Source organism: Bombus vancouverensis, chromosome 7 (assembly GCF_051014615.1).
Source record: "Bombus vancouverensis nearcticus chromosome 7, iyBomVanc1_principal, whole genome shotgun sequence".
Taxonomy (NCBI): Eukaryota; Metazoa; Arthropoda; class Insecta; order Hymenoptera; family Apidae; genus Bombus; species Bombus vancouverensis.
The window spans coordinates 4606916-4627886 of NC_134917.1; the positions used below are offsets into that span (position 1 = coordinate 4606916).

General features: G+C 35.8%; 5 protein-coding genes and 1 long non-coding RNA gene across 12 annotated transcripts in view; 3 read left to right on the plus strand and 3 right to left on the minus strand.

Moving 5' to 3' along the window:
• Positions 1–1562, minus strand: part of Syt7 (Synaptotagmin 7) — a 23884-nt gene extending 22322 nt beyond the window's left edge. Inside the window, exon 1 of the mRNA XM_033343306.2 lies at positions 691–1562. The gene's annotated coding sequence lies outside the window, so the exon portion shown is untranslated. The remainder of the gene's footprint in view (positions 1–690) is intronic.
• LOC117161630 (vanin-like protein 1) overlaps positions 1–13038 on the plus strand; it is a 21453-nt gene extending 8415 nt beyond the window's left edge. For both annotated transcript variants that reach the window (XM_076620323.1, XM_076620324.1), the window contains exons 3-9: positions 10310–10431; positions 11034–11174; positions 11250–11396; positions 11458–11624; positions 11692–11906; positions 12011–12115; positions 12204–13038. In XM_076620323.1, coding sequence (XP_076476438.1) covers positions 10372–10431; positions 11034–11174; positions 11250–11396; positions 11458–11624; positions 11692–11906; positions 12011–12115; positions 12204–12910 — 1542 coding nt within the window. In that variant the 5' untranslated portion in view covers positions 10310–10371 and the 3' untranslated portion in view covers positions 12911–13038. The remainder of the gene's footprint in view (positions 1–10309; positions 10432–11033; positions 11175–11249; positions 11397–11457; positions 11625–11691; positions 11907–12010; positions 12116–12203) is intronic.
• Positions 5801–9821, minus strand: LOC143302961 (uncharacterized). Its single transcript, XR_013058851.1, has 2 exons — positions 9712–9821; positions 5801–7417 (listed from the first exon to the last, which is right to left on the minus strand). It is a non-coding gene; the product is annotated as an uncharacterized LOC143302961 (long non-coding RNA).
• Positions 13039–13212: 174 nt separating the features above from the next.
• Positions 13213–14274, plus strand: LOC117161633 (cytochrome b-c1 complex subunit Rieske, mitochondrial). The gene is made up of 3 exons (XM_033343321.2): positions 13213–13429; positions 13557–13734; positions 13842–14274. Exons 1-3 carry the CDS (start codon positions 13213–13215, stop codon positions 14131–14133), a joined length of 687 nt encoding a protein of 228 aa, XP_033199212.2. The 3' UTR covers positions 14134–14274.
• A 364-nt stretch (positions 14275–14638) lies between these two features.
• Positions 14639–15441, plus strand: MED11 (mediator complex subunit 11). The gene is made up of 3 exons (XM_033343322.2): positions 14639–14835; positions 14921–15061; positions 15155–15441. The coding sequence occupies exons 1-3, from the start codon at positions 14760–14762 to the stop codon at positions 15274–15276; spliced, it is 339 nt and encodes a 112-aa protein (XP_033199213.1). The 5' UTR covers positions 14639–14759; the 3' UTR covers positions 15277–15441.
• Positions 15442–15449: 8 nt separating this feature from the next.
• RtGEF (Rho-type guanine nucleotide exchange factor) lies at positions 15450–20724 on the minus strand. 6 transcript variants are annotated; one of them, XM_033343284.2, is made up of 13 exons: positions 20366–20702; positions 20046–20281; positions 19840–19966; positions 19550–19724; positions 19234–19443; positions 18922–19120; positions 18578–18814; positions 18397–18475; positions 18162–18286; positions 16267–16438; positions 16049–16150; positions 15869–15953; positions 15450–15777 (listed from the first exon to the last, which is right to left on the minus strand). In XM_033343284.2, the coding sequence occupies exons 2-13, from the start codon at positions 20112–20114 to the stop codon at positions 15615–15617; spliced, it is 1743 nt and encodes a 580-aa protein (XP_033199175.1). In that variant the 5' UTR covers positions 20115–20281; positions 20366–20702; the 3' UTR covers positions 15450–15614. The 6 variants fall into 6 exon arrangements, 4 of the variants coding, with proteins under 4 accessions (XP_033199175.1, XP_076476434.1, XP_076476435.1 ...); XR_004465057.2 differs by having other exon boundaries at positions 15637–15777; positions 16045–16150; positions 20366–20703; XM_076620320.1 differs by lacking the exon at positions 15450–15777 and having other exon boundaries at positions 15860–15953; positions 16045–16150; positions 20366–20703.
• Between the last annotated feature and the right edge of the window lie 247 nt (positions 20725–20971).

Genomic DNA, 20971 nt, shown 5'->3' on the forward strand with positions numbered 1-20971 from the left:
CCAATAGCGAATTAATCTAATGGCCCATCGCACAAACATCGCTAAATCAGAGATTTCAGTTCATTTCATTTCATTTCATTTCATTTCACTTTATTTCATTTCATTTCATTTCATTTTATTTCATTTTATTTCATTTCATTTCATTTCATTTGATTTCATTTTATTTTATTTTATTTCATTTCATTTCATTTCATTTCATCTCATTTCATTTCATTTCCTTTCGTTTCGTTTCGTTTTATTCTAAAATTAACACGAATAATATTGCGACATCGATTGCACTCGCGTATTGAATTTTTCAAATCACTTTTCTATTACAAGATCAAGCGTATTGACCAAGGATGCGCATCGCGATATATGTATTAATAATCCTGTACGATGCGAATCTTCCGTTTTCCTTTCGCTACCTTTCATTTTGTGGACAAGATCTAACAATTTTTCTTTGTTTTTGACGTGTGTTTAATTGAAATGTACATATATATTTTAACTGAAACGTCCATATATATGCATATACATATATATATATATACATATACATGTATATAGGTACAAATATATATTTGAACACTCGTTACGTCACGAAAGATGCGAAAGATACGAAAAAAGAATGTAAAAAATGAATGGAACAGAACGGAAAGGGTGAAATAGGGAGAAAATAGGAGAGAGGAAGAGATGGAATTATAAAATACTCACCAAAACAGAGGAGGAAGCTATCCCCTGTCTCGTTGGTATCGGAAAGGCACGCTACTTAACAAACGATTGTTTAGACGAACGAAATTGATATCCGTTGACATTCATTTTACGCGTTTACGTTCACTAATGGACACCATCCGTGTTTCAAATTTTTTGCGTTGATCAACGATAACGATAGTGTCGTTGTTCTTCTCCCTCGACAATCATCGCCAAGCAGAGCTCCTACGTGTATACTTTACATACGCGTATAATGAAAAATCGCCGTGCACGAAACCGAGACTGACAAAATGATAAACTAATAGGAATCACGGAGATCTTCGCAAATCGAATTCTCAGACAAGATCAAAAGAGAATAAAAAGAATCAAAAGTGTAAGGAAACAGTTCACGTGGAACCGGCAAACGAGATTAACAAACCAAGCAAAGGACGCAAAAATGGACGGTACAATATCCATTGGAAAAAGAAAAGGGAGACATGGAATTACGAGCAGGAGTTCGACGAAGGGAAAGGAGCGCTCGAATAACGATGGAAGGTAGCTCCTCGGAAAGAAGGGAGACCTTGTAGATCAAGCCAGATTAAATCGAATCGGGAAAATGAAAGGAAAAGTAGGGAAAGAAAGAAAGGGAGGAAGGAATGGAGAGGCTGGGAAGGAGGGAAGTATTGAAATAAAAAGGAAAAGATAAATGGAGGAAAAAAAGGAAGGCGAAAGAAAATGCGCAGTGGACTAAGCTGATTAGGATAACGGAGAAACGATGAGGACGAAACGAAAGAATTTACCGATTAGAGAAATGTTTAAAAAACGAGGAGAAGATTAAGATAGGAGGAAAGCAGCAACCGCGTGACAGGCAGCGTCGCGACGCACTGCTGCTCCGCGGCTGCTACTTCCCACCTCACCGCCGCGGCACGACCCCGCCGCAAATTTCCACCCATACACGGGCTCGCGCCCTCGATCTCGTCCTCGCTCGCCACATCAACCCCACCTTTTCGACTACGGCACACCTTGCGAAACTCGATTCTCCCTATGGCACATCTCAACCGCGCACCCTATCCGACTGATACGCGGACTCGCATCCTTTTCTGATATATGTATTTTCCTTTTCTTAACGCCTCTCGTCTACTCGCTTTTCCCTTTTTTTGTTACTTTCTCAAATTCCTACTAACCACAACCATGTGCACTTCAGCTTTCTTCCTTTCCTTCTGTCATCCTCCTTATCTCCTTTCGCCACTGAATATCGTCGCAACGATTATTATGCGTTCTGTCTGTTACTAACCCAATCCTTTGTTTCAAGTTCGATCGAATACACGTTAGAGACGTTACCACTAGACATTAGAAAACGTAACAATCTTCGAAAATCAATGAAAAGTTTTATTGAACCAACTTTTATCAAATACGGCAGGACACGCATCGTACTTTGTACTCTCATTTCGCCAATCTATAAATTCAATTTTTTATATTACTTTACGACACTATATAGGAGCCTATTCGTCGTGTTCTCACCGCTTCTAAGCTTTTCGTCACAAATTGATATGTGTATTTCTGAAGTATATAACAATACATACATATATGTCGGATCAGGATTCGAATTTTGGGCGCGCGACGACTCTTCATGTGGACTAGCCATCGTTTCACAAAGCCGAGATTTTATTTACACGTATATACAGGTCTATCACTAAGCTTAACAAATAATAAGTACAACTAATAATAAGTCTAACAAACACTAAGCCTAATGAATAATACGATCTACGAATAATTAAATTAAATAATACTATTAGCAATGTTTGAGTTCAAACGAATCCACGGTCACCGGGATAACTCCTTACTAAGCGAAACTAACTTAGACGCAAATGCGATCCTCGAAAACGCTCGATGTATCACTCTCCAAGGCAATCGCAAGAATGCCAGCCTCGTGGAGATTTTTCTCCCTGTACGATTGCATTTTGTTTTCTATACCCGTTTGGAAGCATCGAGAAGGTTCCAAACGCCGTTGCTAGGCACACTCGTTGGAAGCATCGAGAGAGTTCCAAACGCCGTTGCTAGGCAGTTTCTGCCTGGAGTTTTGGTTACTAAATACAATGTATGTCCCATTGCATCGGCACCTCCGAGGCAACATCACACGTGGCTCGGCCCGCTCTCGAGGCCGCATGCCGCCACAACCACACTTCTCGGAAAACACATACAACCACTCCAGACCTCCGTTAGATAAAACATCCATCCCGTGACCGTGGCTACGTTCAGCGACCGATTGTCACCTCGAACCCAATCTCGCTTATTACAAATCTTAAACAATTACAACTATAATAAAATCTAGGCTAAGGTACTAGAGGATGTTCCCAAAATTTCCAAGGAAGGGCTTCGGCTTTCCTTTCATCTCCGACATATATATGTGGGATAGTGTGACGTCAAGGAAGGACGTGGCGCGAGGGGTAATTGTTTATTAGCGTTGTCAAGATATGTTAATGTTGTCAAGGAGAGTTGTGAACGTTACCAAGGTATGTTAGGGGAAAAATGTGCATGGAAAATGCTGCCAGAGTTGAATTTATCGTGGTCGTGTAAAGTTCGTTGCGTTGTTGTGTCGTAAAATTAGTAAGAAACGAATACGCGAAACGCGGTTTTTATATTCGATTTCGCGTGAGTGCAACGATATTGTATTTATCATACTGTTTCCTATAAACTCATAATATAACACTCCTACATATACATATGTATCCTATTTCGGGATAATAAACCTCCTTAATTACTTACTTAGCTTCTTACATATGCATTTTCTTTATATTACTTTGTATACTTTATCACTATACATATTATTCTTAACTATAGACGCACTCAACTAACAGTATATGTTATCTAAGTACACCTACTTACACATATAAGAAATGGCACATATTAACGTTTACAGTTAGTAGTATTAATCAGTGTTCTCCTACCAAATGCCTACTTAAGCGTTAAGATGATGATTTAAGAATATTTCATCTATTCATAAATTTAAAAATACTCAATTGTGTATTAAACCACATATTAAATAATGAATATATATTCTGCTTAAAAGTAAATCTAATTTGTTGTGTCTATCTTGTCTATCGTGTGTCTTTATTCACCGGTCCCAAAAAGGTTTTTAAAACAAATTTTAATTTCACAAATCCCATTTTTTTATATAGGTATTCTACCTATATAAGAATCTAAAGACATGTCTCACAGAGAAATTCTATCTATTTAGGAATCTGAATCTAATAAAGGGAAAAGAATAGAATATTGTATCTTCTTCCGTGTTCGTCTCAGAATGGTTCCTGAAACAAATTTAAAGCGAGCATAATGTTAAATGATGTTCTGTGAAATATTATAACGAGTAATTAATTTTCGATAAGTGTAACTCGATCACCATTTCGTTATATTTTTCGTTACACTTTCAACTCGTTTCATTTTAACCGTAACCGTATTTCACTCGTAAGATTTGAATGTATTTGCAATAAACGTATGCACTATTAAATATTTGTAATGAATCTGTCAAGTTTTAAACATATGAAAAATTAGTTCACCGTTAGAAAATTGAAAGTATTATGCACGAGGAAACTGATATTATGAAGGCAATTTTTTAAGTCCAATAACTAGCGATCACGGTTATTGATTTTAAAAGAATGAATTGAATTGTTAATGACATTCACATTTCAAATCAACTATTTCTATGCAGTCATCCACGAGGTTACCGACAATCTGCATAAAGAACGATCGGCAATTTCACGTAAGTGAAACCAATTATGTATATTAAAACGGGTATAACCGAATTGAAATTCCACTTAAAAACCTCGTGATACAAGTTATCGATAGCGAATTCTAATAATAATTAAGTTATGTAACCAACGGAGAAAGAGCAAGAATCATCAAAAGATTATTTGATTTGATTATAAAACGATGTTTCATAAATGATTAAATAAATGCGTATCAGTTAAATGGCACTCGTGACAGTGTATAAACAATTGCAAAGTAGCAGTGATATAATGTAGCAATAAGATAGCAATATAAATAACATACATTCAATAAACATGCCTAAAGTTGGCTGACATGATATTTAAATTCAATCAAGGACCATAACAGTTATAATCAGAATAAAAAAAATTGCAGCATAAGGCCGTGAATATACAATAAAGAAAGCAGTAAATGGTAAAAGCGGGAAACAGCAAAACAAGTGATAGAAGAGCTAATGCCAAATCCCCGCTATATACAACCGCTATAAGCGATCAACATGTTTTTGTTTACCGATAACCATTACACTGTCCAACACGTATCTAATTTTACAATCTACAATAGACGATCCTTGTAGACTTTTGTAAGCTGAACTCCAATCTGCAAACCGTTTTTTCATAAAACCTACATTTTCCAAAAAAATCAATTTTGAAAAAAATTACAGACTTTCAACTTTACAGGTGTTTTGTGCTTTTGCAACTATCGAGTTGCTATTGAAATGAAAATATTCTGTGAACATTCCCGCAAATGATATGCATTGTTGGTGGCATTATAAGCATTTAAACATGTCTAAATAATGATCACCTTGAAAATGACTTCTGAAATGCACACCTTTTTATATATTTTAAAAATTAAGAGTCTAGAAGAAAGTCTAACTCTAGCATGCGATAGAGCAGACATTTGCTAAGGATGCTAAGGAAAGCATCAAGAAAAACTAAAAAGTCATATTTTTATTCCAATGTAAAAGTGAAAAGTGAAAAGGTTTGGCAAAACATTCGACAGCGGCAATAATTCTCAATTCCGATGAATAGCGAATAAAAAAATTTCCTCTCTGATTATACCGGCAGGCAAGGCATCCGCCAATATTGAATACCAATGCTGCTGTCACAGGTGAAATTCGAGCAGCCATATGATAAACCAAAATTCCGAGTCCAGTCAGCACCCGTTCTCAGACGCCTGCATTCGGTCACTCCAGCCGTTAACCGAAGTATATAATAAGTACGAGCAAAGCCTTCTCCCACTCCAACGAATAAAAGAATATAAATGCTCCTTAAAAATCATCCAGTCAGTCTGAAAAATTTTTAACCAGCCCATGTATCAAAAGTGTATTGAGGTGGCGTGTCGCGATAGGTGCGTAAGGAATACTCAGATGTTTTAACGAACAATTGTTTATTAAGAACGAATTAACAGTCAGAGTCAAGTCAATTAACAATTAACAGATAGGATTAACAAATAACTGGTAACGATTAACAAGTAACAATAGACACCAAGAGTTCATTCGACGCGTTGCTATGCAATGGTACTGAGGAGTTAAGACAGGTTAAGACAGGTTAAGACAGGAGTTAAGAGGAGGTAAGACAGACTGACTGCCCTTTTGTTCCGGCTCGAACGGATTCTTCCCTTCGTTGCCCATCGATATCCCCCACTAGCGTGCATTCATTAGATGTGCCGCCGCGGCTGGCACGTATGCTCTTTCGAGAATTCGGCGGAAAGAGCGTGAAGATATCGATGGTACATTGGCCATGTCGGTGTTGCGCTTTGTCAGCGTCGCCCTTTGTATCCAGAGCCGTTGGAAAGTTCCGTGGCCCGTGCCGCCACAGTATCATCGCGAACCGAGTAAAAATAAAAAGAACTCGATCTCCTGTTCGGAAATTGACAAGTTCCTTGTTTTTATCTTAATTTTACGCTACACTGTCGCCGTCGCCGACACGTGTTTTATCAAAGATTTCACCTCTAATTTTTTAAATAAATTGGAAAATGTAAGTAAAAGATGTTGCGCTTTAGATGTCCTTCTCTCACTTGCTCGTTATTCAAACATGTTTAAATGCTTATAATTCAATAACAATACATATCATTTTATTCGGGAGAATCCATAGAATAATTTCGTCTCAACCTAAGGGCCCAAAACATTAATTATAAATTCTAAGAAAAAGCGGTTTACAGATTCGTGTTTGGCTTACGAAAGTGTACAACAATCACCCACTGAAAATTGCAAAATCGGAAAAAGGTCAAAATTTGTTAAACAGTGATATCGATGAGGGCATTCTCTTTTGGTTGTCGATAACCAACCCACCGAGCGGATATATTTACCGACTCTTACCACTTAAGGGGTTGAAACAGTTACATATGTCGGTGATGTAGGGATAACGGGCCTTTCTTTTAGAATTTTGGGAAGATTCCCAATACTTTGGGCTAAACTGTTTGTTCTAGCTGTTCATTATAGTATGATAACAGTGGGCTTGGGGTGAAAGTGTCACAACTGGTCACCGAACGTAGCCACGGTCACGGGATAAGCGTTTTACTTCACAGTAGAAATACTAATGTTGAGGGGCACACGTTGTATTAACAAACAAGTCCCGAGGTGGGAGCAATGACGGCTCTACGCGAGTCTGCCTAGTAACGGCGCCTGGAATTTTGTTGATAACCCTGATCAATACACAATTGACAAATGTGAACGTGTCAGTCTTTTATTCTTATGGTCACCTTGGAGAGTTTATTCATAGCGTCAGACAGTCAGTCTGAAAGATACCGTACGTCATAGCAAACGTCATTTCGAATTTAACATATATCCAATTGTACAAAGAATTATCTCGTTGACCGTGGATTCGTTTGAACCTAAGAACATTGTTTATTTAAGAGTGACTTATTACGTTATACAGTTAAACCTTGTTTGAACAACTCCTGTACGTATCACTGTAAATATAAACCTCTTTGTACAACTACAATGGCTTGTCCCAACGAAGAAACACAACGCGCCAACCCGACAAACCTGAAACATATATGTATATAAAAAACGAATATAAGATCCGTTTTTTATGTCTTTTATCTAGATACTAATCATTATCAGTAATGTTAACAAAACCTGAATGGTTGAAAGTAATAAAGAAAAAAGATTCTGCATCGATAGTGGTTATCGGTAACGCAAAAAAATTTCGTTATAAATAATGGTTATTGATGACAAAAACAATTACTTCATAGATGCCCATCGGCAACCAAAGAACAATTTTCTTATATAGAAAATTGTTTTAAATAAAATAAAAAGTTTTAAATAACAGCCGAATCTCCTATAAAATATCTTCAACAATGAGCATACCGCATATAATGTATGTAATTGTACAGTTATTATGTATGTTGTTACGTTCTATTTAGTTGCCGACAAGGAGGTAGGTAGCGTTAACTGACGTTTAATGCAGCTGGCAATAAGTTCCACTTTCGGCTAACCTGCTATGTGCGGGAATACTGGCATGGCAGAGGATTAAAATTGTTCGAAAATAAATTAACAATATGTCATGATTTATTCAAATCTTACTCGATTTCGATATTGACAATTGACTGACAGATTGACGGATATAAAATTCTTCGCTTGACAAAATGATGATTTTTCGGTTGACAAAATGATAACTAACTCTTCGAATGGTAATTATTCGGTTGACGAACGGTAATTAATATACTGACTTCTCTGAGTCGCTACATTTATTTATATCTGTCGGAGATGATATAAATAAAAATAATATAAAAATAAATATATAAATTCTTAATATCGTTATAAAAACATAATTAAGTAAATATAAAAACATGGTTAGATAAGTTTTCGCAAGATATAGCTTTTAGCGGTTTTAACAGCCTTTCACTTCAAATACTGTAAACACGGTTTCAAATAAACGTTTTAAATTACCTTGATTTGAAAGGAATGATCAATTTTAATTTCGCGCTACGGATCGTGCGGGGCGCGGGACGTGACAATGTATATACATATATGAGTTTAATATATGTCTAGAAAGTAAACATTATCGTGCATTTCTGTAGGTTGGTATAAATTATAAAATTATTAATTAAAAGTATTTTACAGTACAAAAATCTACCTTCGGCCTCATACGTTAATAGGGAATGCCATTTTTATTTAATTATTTATTAATTAGAAAGAAACTAGGAGATCGTCTTTACATAATGTATCTAGTGGGAAAAGATCAAGGTGCGATAGCTTGCTTTTTAAGGACGATCATAGCTGTGATATTGTATCTTCGTTAATTACTACATTCGTATTGGTGATCCATTTGTCGAGATGTTCTTATCGTGGAGCAAGTTATCATCGCTGCAAATTTTATTTGTAGATATGGTATTGCGAAATACATACGATACACGTGCAAATAAATTCTGGTACTATGTAATTGTAGGATCCGTTAATTCCCATTAGCTCATAAACTTTGTACAAAATGTTGCACGTAATTATCGTTTTCGATTTGACATTTTCGAATACTCCGTAAACAGGATAGGAAAGTAAAAATCAAGTTTCTATCAAAACGTTAAATTAACAGTTTACAAGTATTATAAATAATGCAACTTAACCTAATATAACCTAATTGGGTATCGTAACGAAATAATGCAGTCATATGTAATTTATACACGATAATAGAATCGATAGTAGCACGATGTTATCAGAGCCGTCGATAATGACACTATGAAGGCAACAATGGCAACAGCAGTAATAAAAGTTAAAGAAAGAGCGATAGCAACAGCGAAAATAAAGATCTACTCGTAAATTGAACCAGAGAGAGTTGAATTTATATGGTTTTGAATATATATAATAAGAACTTGTATAGTTTTTATTTATGTATAATAATTGTCACTTTGCACACCTCACGTTTTTTGCAACAAATTTCACACTCTGTGTGTCCTGACGTATACCTGACGTATATATGTGCATATACATATATGTATCGTGTATATAATACCATGCCTTTAAATCCTCTAGTAATGCATTGTTGGTAAGTTGGTAATCAGGACTCAAGAATAGTCAAGACGCAAGACTTCAGGACAGCACATGGGCAAGGAAAATACTGTACTCTATCACTCATCGTCAAAGACTAACGATTCTCACCGTCATGAGTTACCACCTTTTGTATTGTTTTATTTGCATATATGATATTTTCGGCCTATACACGTGCTTATCTTTGTTGTTATGTTGAGCTTATATTAAGTCTGTCAGAAATAATTAACCCCTCTCACATTTTTTCTATCTTCCAATTTGCTAGCAACGCATTATATATATCAGAACATACTTACTATGTATTGTTATTATGTACATAAGAACGTTAACGATAAAGCAAAGAATAGTATTGGAGGAAACAGTTCTGAAATTTCTCCCACAATCGAAGTTGCACGACACGTTCGCGTACTTACTACGTACATACTGACAAGATAAACCCCCCACCGCGAATATCATCATTGTGAGTATAAATACGGAATGCCAAAGAAGTACTAGACTAGTATTTATCTTACATTACGGATTTCTTGTCATCGCGACAACGGTAAAATCAAATTATTGCAATTTATATTATCATTAAACAGCTGTTGACAGATCGCGCTTAGGTTTGCAAAAACCTTGCTTTTACACTATGTATAATCGTCTACTGATTATCTTCTATGTGATATATGTACATAACATGCATCACATGTATATTATATGTATACGTATATGCGCGCGTGTATTTGATCCTGTGACAGAATCGAATCTCCTATTTTATATATGCATATTACATATTCATGAAATGTATAGGACAAAAAAGACTACACGAAGACATTAAAACACGAAACGGGAAAAAAACGTACAAATCTATCGAATCAGGTGTTATAAAAACGGTAAACATATTTCATTTTTCAGGTTGTTAATTTTTTTTCTTCTAAAGCAACTAAATTAAAGGACCGACGAGTTAAGCAATCGCCATGCGCGGAAATTTGAACGAAATTGGATTTTTATTGATCCTCATACGACTTTCATATCAGGTAAGGTTAAAATTTCAATAGTACGAACAGGTATACAACACCTGCGGGCGGAACATATACAGGGTGGTTGGTAACTGGTGGTACAAGCGGAAAGGGGGTGATTCTACGCGAAAAAAGAAGTCGGAAATATAGAATACAAATTAAAAAAAAAATTTTTTTTTTAATTTTTTCATCGAGACAACGATCTACAGTGAGATCCGTTATAACGTACCGCACGCGTACCGAGCGAAAATTCAAAGTCGATTTTCTCGAAAACAAAGCCTCAAACGAAAAATTTTTATTCTATATTTTCGACTTCTTTTTTCGCGTAGAATCACCCCCTTTCCGCTTATACCACCAGTTACCAACCACCCTGTATATTATAAACAGTTATTTTAGCTTTAAAAATCACCCCTTAAATCTTTTTACGCCTGTAGCCGAATACCTTGTATATAATAACCTGTATAGTGTATACAAATTTGGTAAGAATCGGATGATTTTTGGAAAGACGAAATAGACCAAAATCTAAAACACGATTCCAAACTTGTCATCGTTTAATAAGGATAAGAGTAATCTAACAAATGATCGTTCGCTAATTCCTATCATCCATTTCTATAAAACAGATGACAGAACAAAATTCATCGGATTATTATACCGCAGCTGTGGTAGAATTTGCACCGGCTTATTATTGGCATGATGCCGTGTTAACTTTAAGAAAAAACACGAATGCGTACATCGAGTACATAGAAAAAGCGAGTAAACAGGTAAGCTCGATCGAGTTTCATGGTCTGATTGTTTTTCGCAACATGTTAATCCTGATGTGAGAATTTGCCACACAGGGTGCTGACATTATCGTTTTCCCGGAAGATGGATTGACATCGATCCATTTGCCTGACAAATCACAAATGAATTCCTGGACAACAGTGATTCCTTCCGCTGTCGATGAATATATCCCTTGCACGGGAACCGACGTTAACGTCAGTGAAGTAAGTACTCTGTATCCACACTCGATACACCATAGATCTCTTCTTCTGTTATTTCTTGTAGACGTTAAGAAGACTATCATGCGCTGCAAGGGAAAATCGCATCTACGTGGTGGTAAATATCGCTGAAAAACGATTGGCCAATCACACCGATGCACGCCCCTCGAACGAAACATGGCACTATCACAACACTAATGTCGTGTTCGACCGAACAGGAAAGATAATTGCCAGGTACGTAATCATATCTTCATGATCGATTTATAACGATTCCTTTCTTCTTCCTTCTCTTTGTAATCAGGTATCGCAAAGTGAATCTCTATATGGAAGCCGAATTCGATAAGATCGAGATACCGGAAATTGTAACATTCGACACCGATTTCGGTGTGAGATTTGGTACCTTTATATGCTTTGATATACTATTTTCGGTACCGCCTTTATCCTTGACTAGAATAGAAGGAGTTTCAAATATCGTATACACCACCGCCTGGTTCTCGGAAACGCCATTTTTAACTGGTATCTTATGTCATTAGTACCATTTATTTACAACATACTATATATTTTCTGTATCAGCTTGCAATCAATCAATCAACATTTTTCATTTATAACTTTTCTTCCAGCCATTCAAACGCAATTTGGATGGTCCTTTGCCGAGAATGTGAATCTTTTAGTAGCTGGATATCACCAACCTGCTATCGGAAGTTCGGGAAGCGGAATTTATTTAGGTATCGCACGTTCATACAGATTCACAATTTCATACTTGTTGAGATATTTGTTCTATTTCTCAATTAATTTCCAATTCAATTTCGTTAGGTCGTAACGGTATAGCCAACGTAACCATGGCTGACTATCCTAAACTTTTGATCTCCCGAGTCCCAAAAACAATAAAATCCAGAAGAGCAGAAGTGAAACAGAAGTCGATGAACAAAGAAAAGAAAAATCAAGAAACGGCGAAAAACATTGCACGCCATGAAACGCTTTGTGATAAATCAATAAAGAAAGAAGTCACGCCCGAGTGGATAAAATTATTACGCGATAATGTTACATCATTTGAATCTATTCTGTTCAACAACGATTCGATGACCGAAACCGTTTGTCATCATAACTTTTGCTGCGACTTTAAGGCTGATGTGGAAACCATCACCAATTCGTCTTCGATTTATTACCGCGCGATAGTTTACAACGGTGTTCGCTTGTACGGCACTCAAGTAGAAGCCGGTGTCCGTGTATGTGGCTTGATTCAATGTCTTAATGAATCTATCCATTCTTGCGGTTTCGTTTCCCGATCCGATACTATATTTTCCGCTTTAAGCGTCACAGCAAGATTCAACGATTACACAAAAATGTTGATAATGCCTAGCGTACTTGACGCTTCACTCATTCCCTTTGGACAGTGGTCATACGTTGAACATGTACGTGGAAACGAAATGAATCTAACTATGGTTTTGGACGAACCGATCAACAATCTTATTACCTTTGGTATATATGCTAGAGACTTTGAGAAAGACAAATGGAATTAATTTCGATATCTATATTTACTACATTATTCTTGCATAACTTTTTTCGACTCGATCAAATTTTCCAATAAAAGATCGCAATACTATGGACATGTATCAATCTATTGACAATAACATGGTAGTAACAACTTTTCGATATTTGTTTCTTTATTCCTTCTGTTCCGTTTCTTCCTTTTGTGAGATGCATTCACGTTTTCAATTATTTCAAAAAACAATCGCGAATCGCAACCAAGATAAAAACGCGACGTTCGAACGAATTTCATGTTATATTAATGGGTAGTAATCAGTACAAGCTTCGAGAAGAAATGTCATCGTCTTTCGCATCGATTTATTCTCGATTTCCTTTCGAGAATTGGTTGAACGCGAGCACACTAACATTCTCTTTAAAAAATCGATATGCACACACTGACTTACCCAAAGTTAGCTTTCAAGAATATCGTCGAAAATCTCTTCAGAATTCGAATGTGTCGACTAAACGGAGCATCGATCAGCGAAAAACATCAAGTTACGTAATGTCTTTTGGTACGTTCTCACGAGTACGAGGTTTATGAAAAATAAAAACAAATACAGTAAAAAAAGAGATAGAAGGACTTGCGCGACCGAAGACGATAAGACAATGAAGATAACGTGATCCTTTGTTTTCGATTAGTGGGCGGTGTTGCTGGACTTTATGGGTTCAAGTCTCACTTGTTACATTACATAGAAAGTCTGGCTCCAGCACGTAACATTTTAGCAGAAGCGCAAATTGAGATTAATTTGCAAGATATACCGGTGGGAAAGGTATCAGTATTTAAATGGCGAGGAAAACCGATCTTCATTTACCATCGGTGAGCTATTCAGCCAATATCATCCATTCCCGATGGTTACACTCTCTGCTCTTTATCTTTATCCAAATCTTATTTTTAACGCTCAAACATTTTCAAATACATTACAGCTCCCAATCCATTATAGAACAAGAGAAAGTAATAAATGTGGCGACATTAAGGGATCCTGAGACAGATGATCAAAGAGTCAAACGAGCGGAATGGTTGATCGTCATTGGAATTTGTACGCATCTCGGTTGCATACCAATTCCTAACTCCGGTATCATACGCGGTGGATTTTACTGTCCGTGTCACGGATCTCACTTCGATGCGTCTGGGCGCATACGTAAAGGACCAGCACCTACTAATTTGGAAATACCAGAATATCAATTCCTCGATAACGATACCATTCTAGTTGGTTGATTTTATTGTCCTTAATAAATGATTTACTCGACTAATATTTCTAATAGTAACTATATCTTATTACATGCGTAATACTACTGTTTTTTCAATCACGTCAGCTTTCTTCATTAAGAATCTTCTTTATTGTTTAGTTATGCGAAAATAAATTTACATACTTTTATAAATCCTTCGTCGCATTGCCTATTTCTTACATTTTAAACGCATGAAACATAAAATGTAACATAAATATATAATGCAAAAGAGTATAATCTAAATAAACAAATATACTTACTACCACACATGAAACTTCTTCTGTGTTACTACTATTGATTAAAATATGTACTTACTCCAAAATATGTACTTATTCCAATTGTAAGTATAACCAGAAAGGAAACATAGAAAGGATGATATATAGAAAGGAATGTCAGATAGGAAACTTCCTCTTTGGGAATACCGATTGATATACCAGACAGCGCCGCGTTTCGACCATTTCCGACTATTTTCGGTAATCTTCGGTCATATTACGATACGTTCATTAGTGCGACGTTGAACATACTACGTGATACTTTATGTTTCTCATTTTTTTTTCCTCTAATCATTTTTTCAACAGTTTCGTATAAATCGTAGCTTCTAACAACTAATTCGCAATGACGCCACCGATGGAGAGAATACAAATCCTTGAAACGATTGAGAAGGATATTATTGTGTGTTTGCAAAGTGCAGGTAATCAACAAACGCTTATTTATAAACACCATGTAACACCATAATTCTCGTGTAACTAGAAAACAATTCTTATTACTTTATGTAGGGCAAGCTTTTGTGGAACTCAGTAAAGAGAAAAGTAGCATGAAACAAGCTGAAGCGCAAACTCAGCAATTTCTAAAAACACTAGGACACGTGGAATCAAAATTGAGCGAACAAATTAATTATCTAACTCAAGTTTCTACAGGTAAACAATCATTTGACCACCTGAAAGTCAGCTTGTCTTTTTATACGAATATCTAATGTACTTTACTCTCTTCTTAAATTTATTCCTTTTTAGGGCAACCACATGAAGGCTCTGGGTATGCTAGTCAAAAAGTACTTCAAATGGCATGGCACAGGTTAGAACACGCACGAAGCAGAGTAAACGAATTAGAGCGTATTAAAAATAAACCAAGATAAACTCATTGAATGCTCTTTTTCTGAATCATCATTTTCGATGTAACAAATTCATACGCATATGTTCGTTTAACACACTTCATGATGTATATACATTGCCAAAGATTTCCATGCAAACGAAATAAGTAATAAATTTCATATCTAAGACGAATGAAAGTTGAAATAATTTATACGCGTTGTTCAGTTACTCATTCTTTTATTTTTATTACAATGGCACTGTGTGAAAATTTTACAAAGAGAACATTCCCAATGTCAAACTTAAATTGAATCGGGTTAAAAGACGCAAATATGATAAAACACAGATCATTATATCAAGAAATTATATCTTTTCTCAAGAACATTCAAGGTACCGATCCGTCCACAACACCAATGCTACGTTTTACCGTTGCGGCTAAAGAAAGTCTGGATCTTCTCTCTTCGTCCAATTGTTTCGTCAATAATGACATTTGCGATTGTAAATCTGTCATTTGATTTTTCAATGTTCTAACTGTTTCTGATAATGTCCTATTCAAAATGAACGATATGTTAGAAGCGTTTTCTTTGTGTATACTGTATACAATTATGGGAAATATTGTAACAACTAGACGATGATTACCGATTACTACAAAAATCCCAATTTCCACGATTATGCATCAAAGATGTTCTGTCTCGCATTTTATGCGAATCATATTCCAGCATTGCTAAAATGTAAACATGATATGCGACATGTAAATGTTACTATACAAAAATTCACTACTATACATCTTAGAAACCGAAAATGTAATCCACAACCTACAAGTTGATTCTCCAGAATGCACGGTGAATCTAGCATTAACAGAAAGGCAGTACGCCTCTATCACCTTCAATATGATTGCATCCTCTTCAAATTGTCTTTCATCTGTAAGCGATAACATGTTTCTTGTTATGAATATACATGTTACGATATAGATTTCAAATTTTATATTTATGCCGTATGGCGGCTGTACGCGTGATAAATCCAAATGTCAATTTTACCAAATACTTTGAAGCTATAGAAAGGAGGTGCTGGTCGTAACGAAGCGATACTCCAAGGTGTTCTAATTCCTAGGGAGACACAATGTTCCGTGATTGATCTGTGTTGTTGTGACTGTCGTTGCTGTTGCTGCGTTTGTTGTTGTTGCTGTTTCCCGCTTTGTTGACTGCAAATCTAATAAGTCGTAAAGAGTGCAAATCAATTTATTATTTATACTAATTATAACTAAACTAAAAATTATATATAATTTTGAAACATGCTCTATACATGTCCATGTTCTAAATGAACGAAAGAAAAATCATAAATAAACCAACTATATATGCAAGTGAACGCAGATTTTCTTTTTCCAATTAGATTCTTAAAATGCATACTGACGTTAGTAAAGCGAAAGCTTACTTCACACAACATGGCTGTGAAATGAAAGCATACGCTTGTGTGCTCGTGTACGCGTTTCATTTCTCTCTGTATGTGTGTGCGTGCGTGCATGTGCCGTGCGCGCGCGTGTGTAAGAAGATACAATTAGTAGTAACACAAGCAAAAACGCTAATTAAACAGTAGGAAGAAAAAGACAGCCATGCCATGGAAGCTTGCCTTGATCCGAGCATCCAGAAAATGGTATAGACTTCTTCAACCACCAATGGGCATACAGTCCTGACGTGTATATTTGATGTGCTCCATTATAATCGTTTTCGACAGGTCGAGTTGGCTGAATTGCTTTCCTTCCAACTTTTCGTACAATACTTTGATGTGTGTACGGTATAGGTTGTGTAAACCTTCTTTGCATTGTATGCTCATATTTATTTGAAAGCACATTTTCTTTTGTTTGTATTTTATTCGTTGCAAAGGCATGGTCAGAATTGTAAACTATCGTACTAGCAGTTTCGCAGGTCGGAGGATCTAATGTATTATCATTGTGTTTCGATGAATCAGATAAGTGAGCACTATCCCTGGGGGTTGAACCAAAAGGTGATGTACAAACGCACTGATATTCAAAATTATTCTCATCGTTCTCACTTTCATCAGAATAGATCCTTATAGGATGTTCTATGCTGTACTTGTTTTCAACGCACGTACACGATTTACAAGAAGAATTTATTTCAGAAGAATTTAATCGATAACTTTCAGCCATTCCTGAATCTGATGATCCAACACTAATTACATTCGCTTGACAGCAATTCTCAATAATGTTTGAATTACACACAGGAACGGATGGATGATGTACAGAATTTATTATAATAGATTGTTCGTCAGTGAATTCTTTACTCTTCCAACACTTTATCGCGGCCGCAACATCTATGTGCTTCTTCGTTTCACCAAATGTATCTTGATGGAAGTTACAGCCAATTGGAAACGAACGAGCAAGATTCGTGAAACGTGATCGACAAGCGAGTTGTTCGTCAACAACGCTTACGGTATTTACATTATTATTATTATTGGCGAAACCAGCAGTAATAGAACTTCCAACACTAACAAGTGGCAAACTTTTACTAATATCACCTCGTGTATTCTCAGTTGATATTACTTCCGTCAAAGATGAGCCCTTTGTTACTCCTACAGTACTAAGATCAATATCTGGTAATGCATATTTCACATTGAGAGTCAAAGTAGATTTACGCAACATTGTCGTTCCAACGAATGGTTGTCCCGTTGCGATCTTATTCGACTCGAAACTTGTCGAGTAGTTGTATGAACAACTATCCTGACTATTTGTTTGCATCGGATGAAGGACATATGTCGTTATATTAGTCCTTCGCATTTTTACATTACTCATATCCGGTCGCAGAACGTATTGTAAATAAAGCAATTTTTTCAAAAGTTCAGGACGTATAATTTTTTGTCTGACTAATTTTGCAAAATATCTTGAAAGACGAGCATATGGAGGTAAACTGTAACTCACGCGTGACGTCGTTGATGATTTCACGAGACTGTTATTCGTTGTTTGTTCCTGTATTAAAAGTTCGATCCATCGCTGCTGATCTTCTTTAGAACCACAAAGTACTAGTATACTCTCGATCATTGGTCCTAAGATCAAATGGAAATTTTGTTGATAATAGGTCAAGTAAAGTTTGTCAAGTAAATTTGCGTGGTAATTAATATTATTTCATAACGAATAAATGATTCGGATTCCTTGCCTGTAATTTCAAAAGCATTTCTTATTTCATCTGTATCTTCCACTTGAGTAATAGTAATACCTGTTAATGGAAGTTTTCCCTGTGAATGGAGAAAACATGTAAGCATTTATTTAGGCATTTCTGTAAAGATGAGAGATATACAACAAGATATAAAATATAGAGAAAAAAATGTCGAATATACTTCGTAAACGAAAGAGCTCATCCTTGGACTAGCACTGAGGACTAAAAGAGTCGTTGGAAAAAGAACAAAGTATCTATCTCGACGATCTAGACCAGTAGTTCCGCTTGCCAAAGTGACAGATCCGACATAAAGAATTTCCCCGAGTGAGCTTAACTCTTCTCCCTCCCATCCTTTAATACCGCTGGTTAACACTTGAAGAGCCAACTCACGTTGCTTTCGTATGGATGCACATCGATCCTACAAGAGAATGCAACAAAAATTGTAACGTATTTTGCTAAAAATGTCAAACATCTTTATGGAGCTTAAACTAAAGAACAACGTAAGGATACAATCAAACGACTTACCGCTATCTCTCTGTATACTGCTATACTGCGTTGTGTGTCACCTCTATCAGGATGATTTCTTTCCGTATACCTCTCCAATTCTTGAAGCATAGCAGAATATTTATCCAATCTACGGAAAGGTTTACTTAGACCAGTTGTTAATACTAATATCCCTGGTGATATCGCTCCACTACGTTCCATAAAATCATTCAGTTCATCTCTAGAAGAAGAAATGAATTTAATTTTGTAAAGAAAATAACTTTCAAGTGTCATATCCTTTTCCTACAGTTAAACTTAAGTAACATAAAAATAATTTTTTTATTTCATACATACCTGTACTGATCTAAAATACATACTGCCTTCGGATGATTTCTGCAATACATTGTATGAATGGACTTTAATTTTGGTGCAAGCGTTAGAAAGAGATTTCCAACTCTAGAATCTTGTGTCATAGCTGCTTCCAAATTGGATAGCAATCGTTGATGTACTTCCAAAACTTCATGTACATTACCTAGAAGTTGCTTGTATTCTTCTTTGTTCAATCTATACATTGAAGATTTATAATACATCTCATTTGTAGTATTGCAAAGGTGTATGTGAATGTATGCATTCCCACAAAATTAATAAATAATTTATCACATATACTTACATGTTAGCAGATTCTAGAGGATGTAAAAAACTATTTATCAAACCCTGCAATTCTGCTACATTCACTCTTTCAGAGTCTACCAAATCTTTCAATACAATATCACGATTTAGTTTTTGATGCACGGGAGATTCTTGCAGAACTTTTTCAGTTGCTTTCATAGTCGAGACACTATTCTCTATAAACAAAATAAAAATATTGTAAATGTAGTAACAGTATAAAAGGTAAGCACATAAGAATCTAGAAATTATCAAAATGATTAAATACAGATCGTTTCATTACATGCACAATACCTGGAACCCTGCACTCTTTGACGTAATTAGATGGAAACCATCCTGTTTTATCATGTAATGTTCCCTCCCACCAACCTCCTTCATCTATCTGTGTTATCGTAATTACATCTCCCTTTTTAAAACACAGCTAAAACACAAATGCAGCAGTGTTGAAATTGCAAAACCGATCTATAGAAATAGAGAATAAAATAGAAAATGAAACATACCTCGTCATTGTTTTTTCCTTTGAAGGAAAAAAGAGCAGTTACAAATTTTGGTGTCTCAGGCTTTGACATGGTCTTGATATAAATACAAAAAAGAGAGAAAAATAAGTATTTTAAAGTGAATCTAAAATAGAATATAAAAGAGAAACATGAAAAGTCTAATGGAATAGCTCCATTGCATAGAGAAACTTTTCTAGTCTTCCTTCAATTTCTTATCCATCAACCCAAGTTTACTTGCACTAAAAAATTTTAAACGATACAACGTTGAAGAATTTATATAACATATTCGTTAAATATATCCACTTGGATATTGTTCAACTCACGGAAAGTTACGTTTCATACTGCTGTCCTTAAACGCCAAATGACATTTCACTGTTAATCATACGTTTTACCTTGGTTTACAATATCGCGGGATATTCCTTGCACGTGATTCCGCATGTGATTGAGTTCGATTACGTTCGATAAATATTTGTCGAATTGTCGTGTGAAAAGTATCTAAAATTATTCAAGGTTGCGTTGAATATAACCATTTATCGTATAAGAAACGAAGAGGTTAGTCTTTCTTTTAGATGCCTGTAGCTCTGTGACATCTCAGCAAGCTATTAATACCCAATGCACATATACACAAGTAAATCCATACATAACAGTGGCGCATATTCTGTTTCATGCGTTTCTTGCGATTGCTCGTCCTCAGTCCCCACTTACAAGGTTATCAAGTGTACGTACACATGTATATAAATGCATACGTATGCATTGAAATTAGTTCTAAGAACTAGTTCTTTCGTATAAGAAGAGATAGAATAAAATGTAACAGTCCTTTAAATTCCGATTCCTTTCCTTTTCTTCCTCTTTTTTTCGTCTTCCCATTATGTCGTGCTTATATGTACATTACATGTATAAAAAAGCAAACAACTTAAAAACAGTTTCCT

Bases quoted from the DNA above. Each gene is read 5' to 3' on its own strand.
- LOC117161633 (XM_033343321.2), top strand. From the start codon at position 13,213: ATGTCATCGTCTTTCGCATCGATTTATTCTCGATTTCCTTTCGAGAAT. The intron at 13,430-13,556 runs GTACGTTCTCAC...GTTTTCGATTAG, and splicing joins AAGTTACGTAATGTCTTTTG to TGGGCGGTGTTGCTGGACTT. The intron at 13,735-13,841 runs GTGAGCTATTCA...AATACATTACAG, and splicing joins CCGATCTTCATTTACCATCG to CTCCCAATCCATTATAGAAC.
- RtGEF (XM_076620318.1), bottom strand. From the start codon at position 20,114: ATGTCAAAGCCTGAGACACCAAAATTTGTAACTGCTCTTTTTTCCTTC. The intron at 19,725-19,839 runs GTATTGTGCATG...TTTTGTTTATAG, and splicing joins CAAAGAGTGCAGGGTTCCAG to AGAATAGTGTCTCGACTATG. The intron at 18,476-18,577 runs GTATATTCGACA...CTCCATTCACAG, and splicing joins TGAGCTCTTTCGTTTACGAA to GGAAAACTTCCATTAACAGG.
- MED11 (XM_033343322.2), top strand. From the start codon at position 14,760: ATGACGCCACCGATGGAGAGAATACAAATCCTTGAAACGATTGAGAAG. The intron at 14,836-14,920 runs GTAATCAACAAA...TACTTTATGTAG, and splicing joins TGTGTGTTTGCAAAGTGCAG to GGCAAGCTTTTGTGGAACTC. The intron at 15,062-15,154 runs GTAAACAATCAT...ATTCCTTTTTAG, and splicing joins TCTAACTCAAGTTTCTACAG to GGCAACCACATGAAGGCTCT.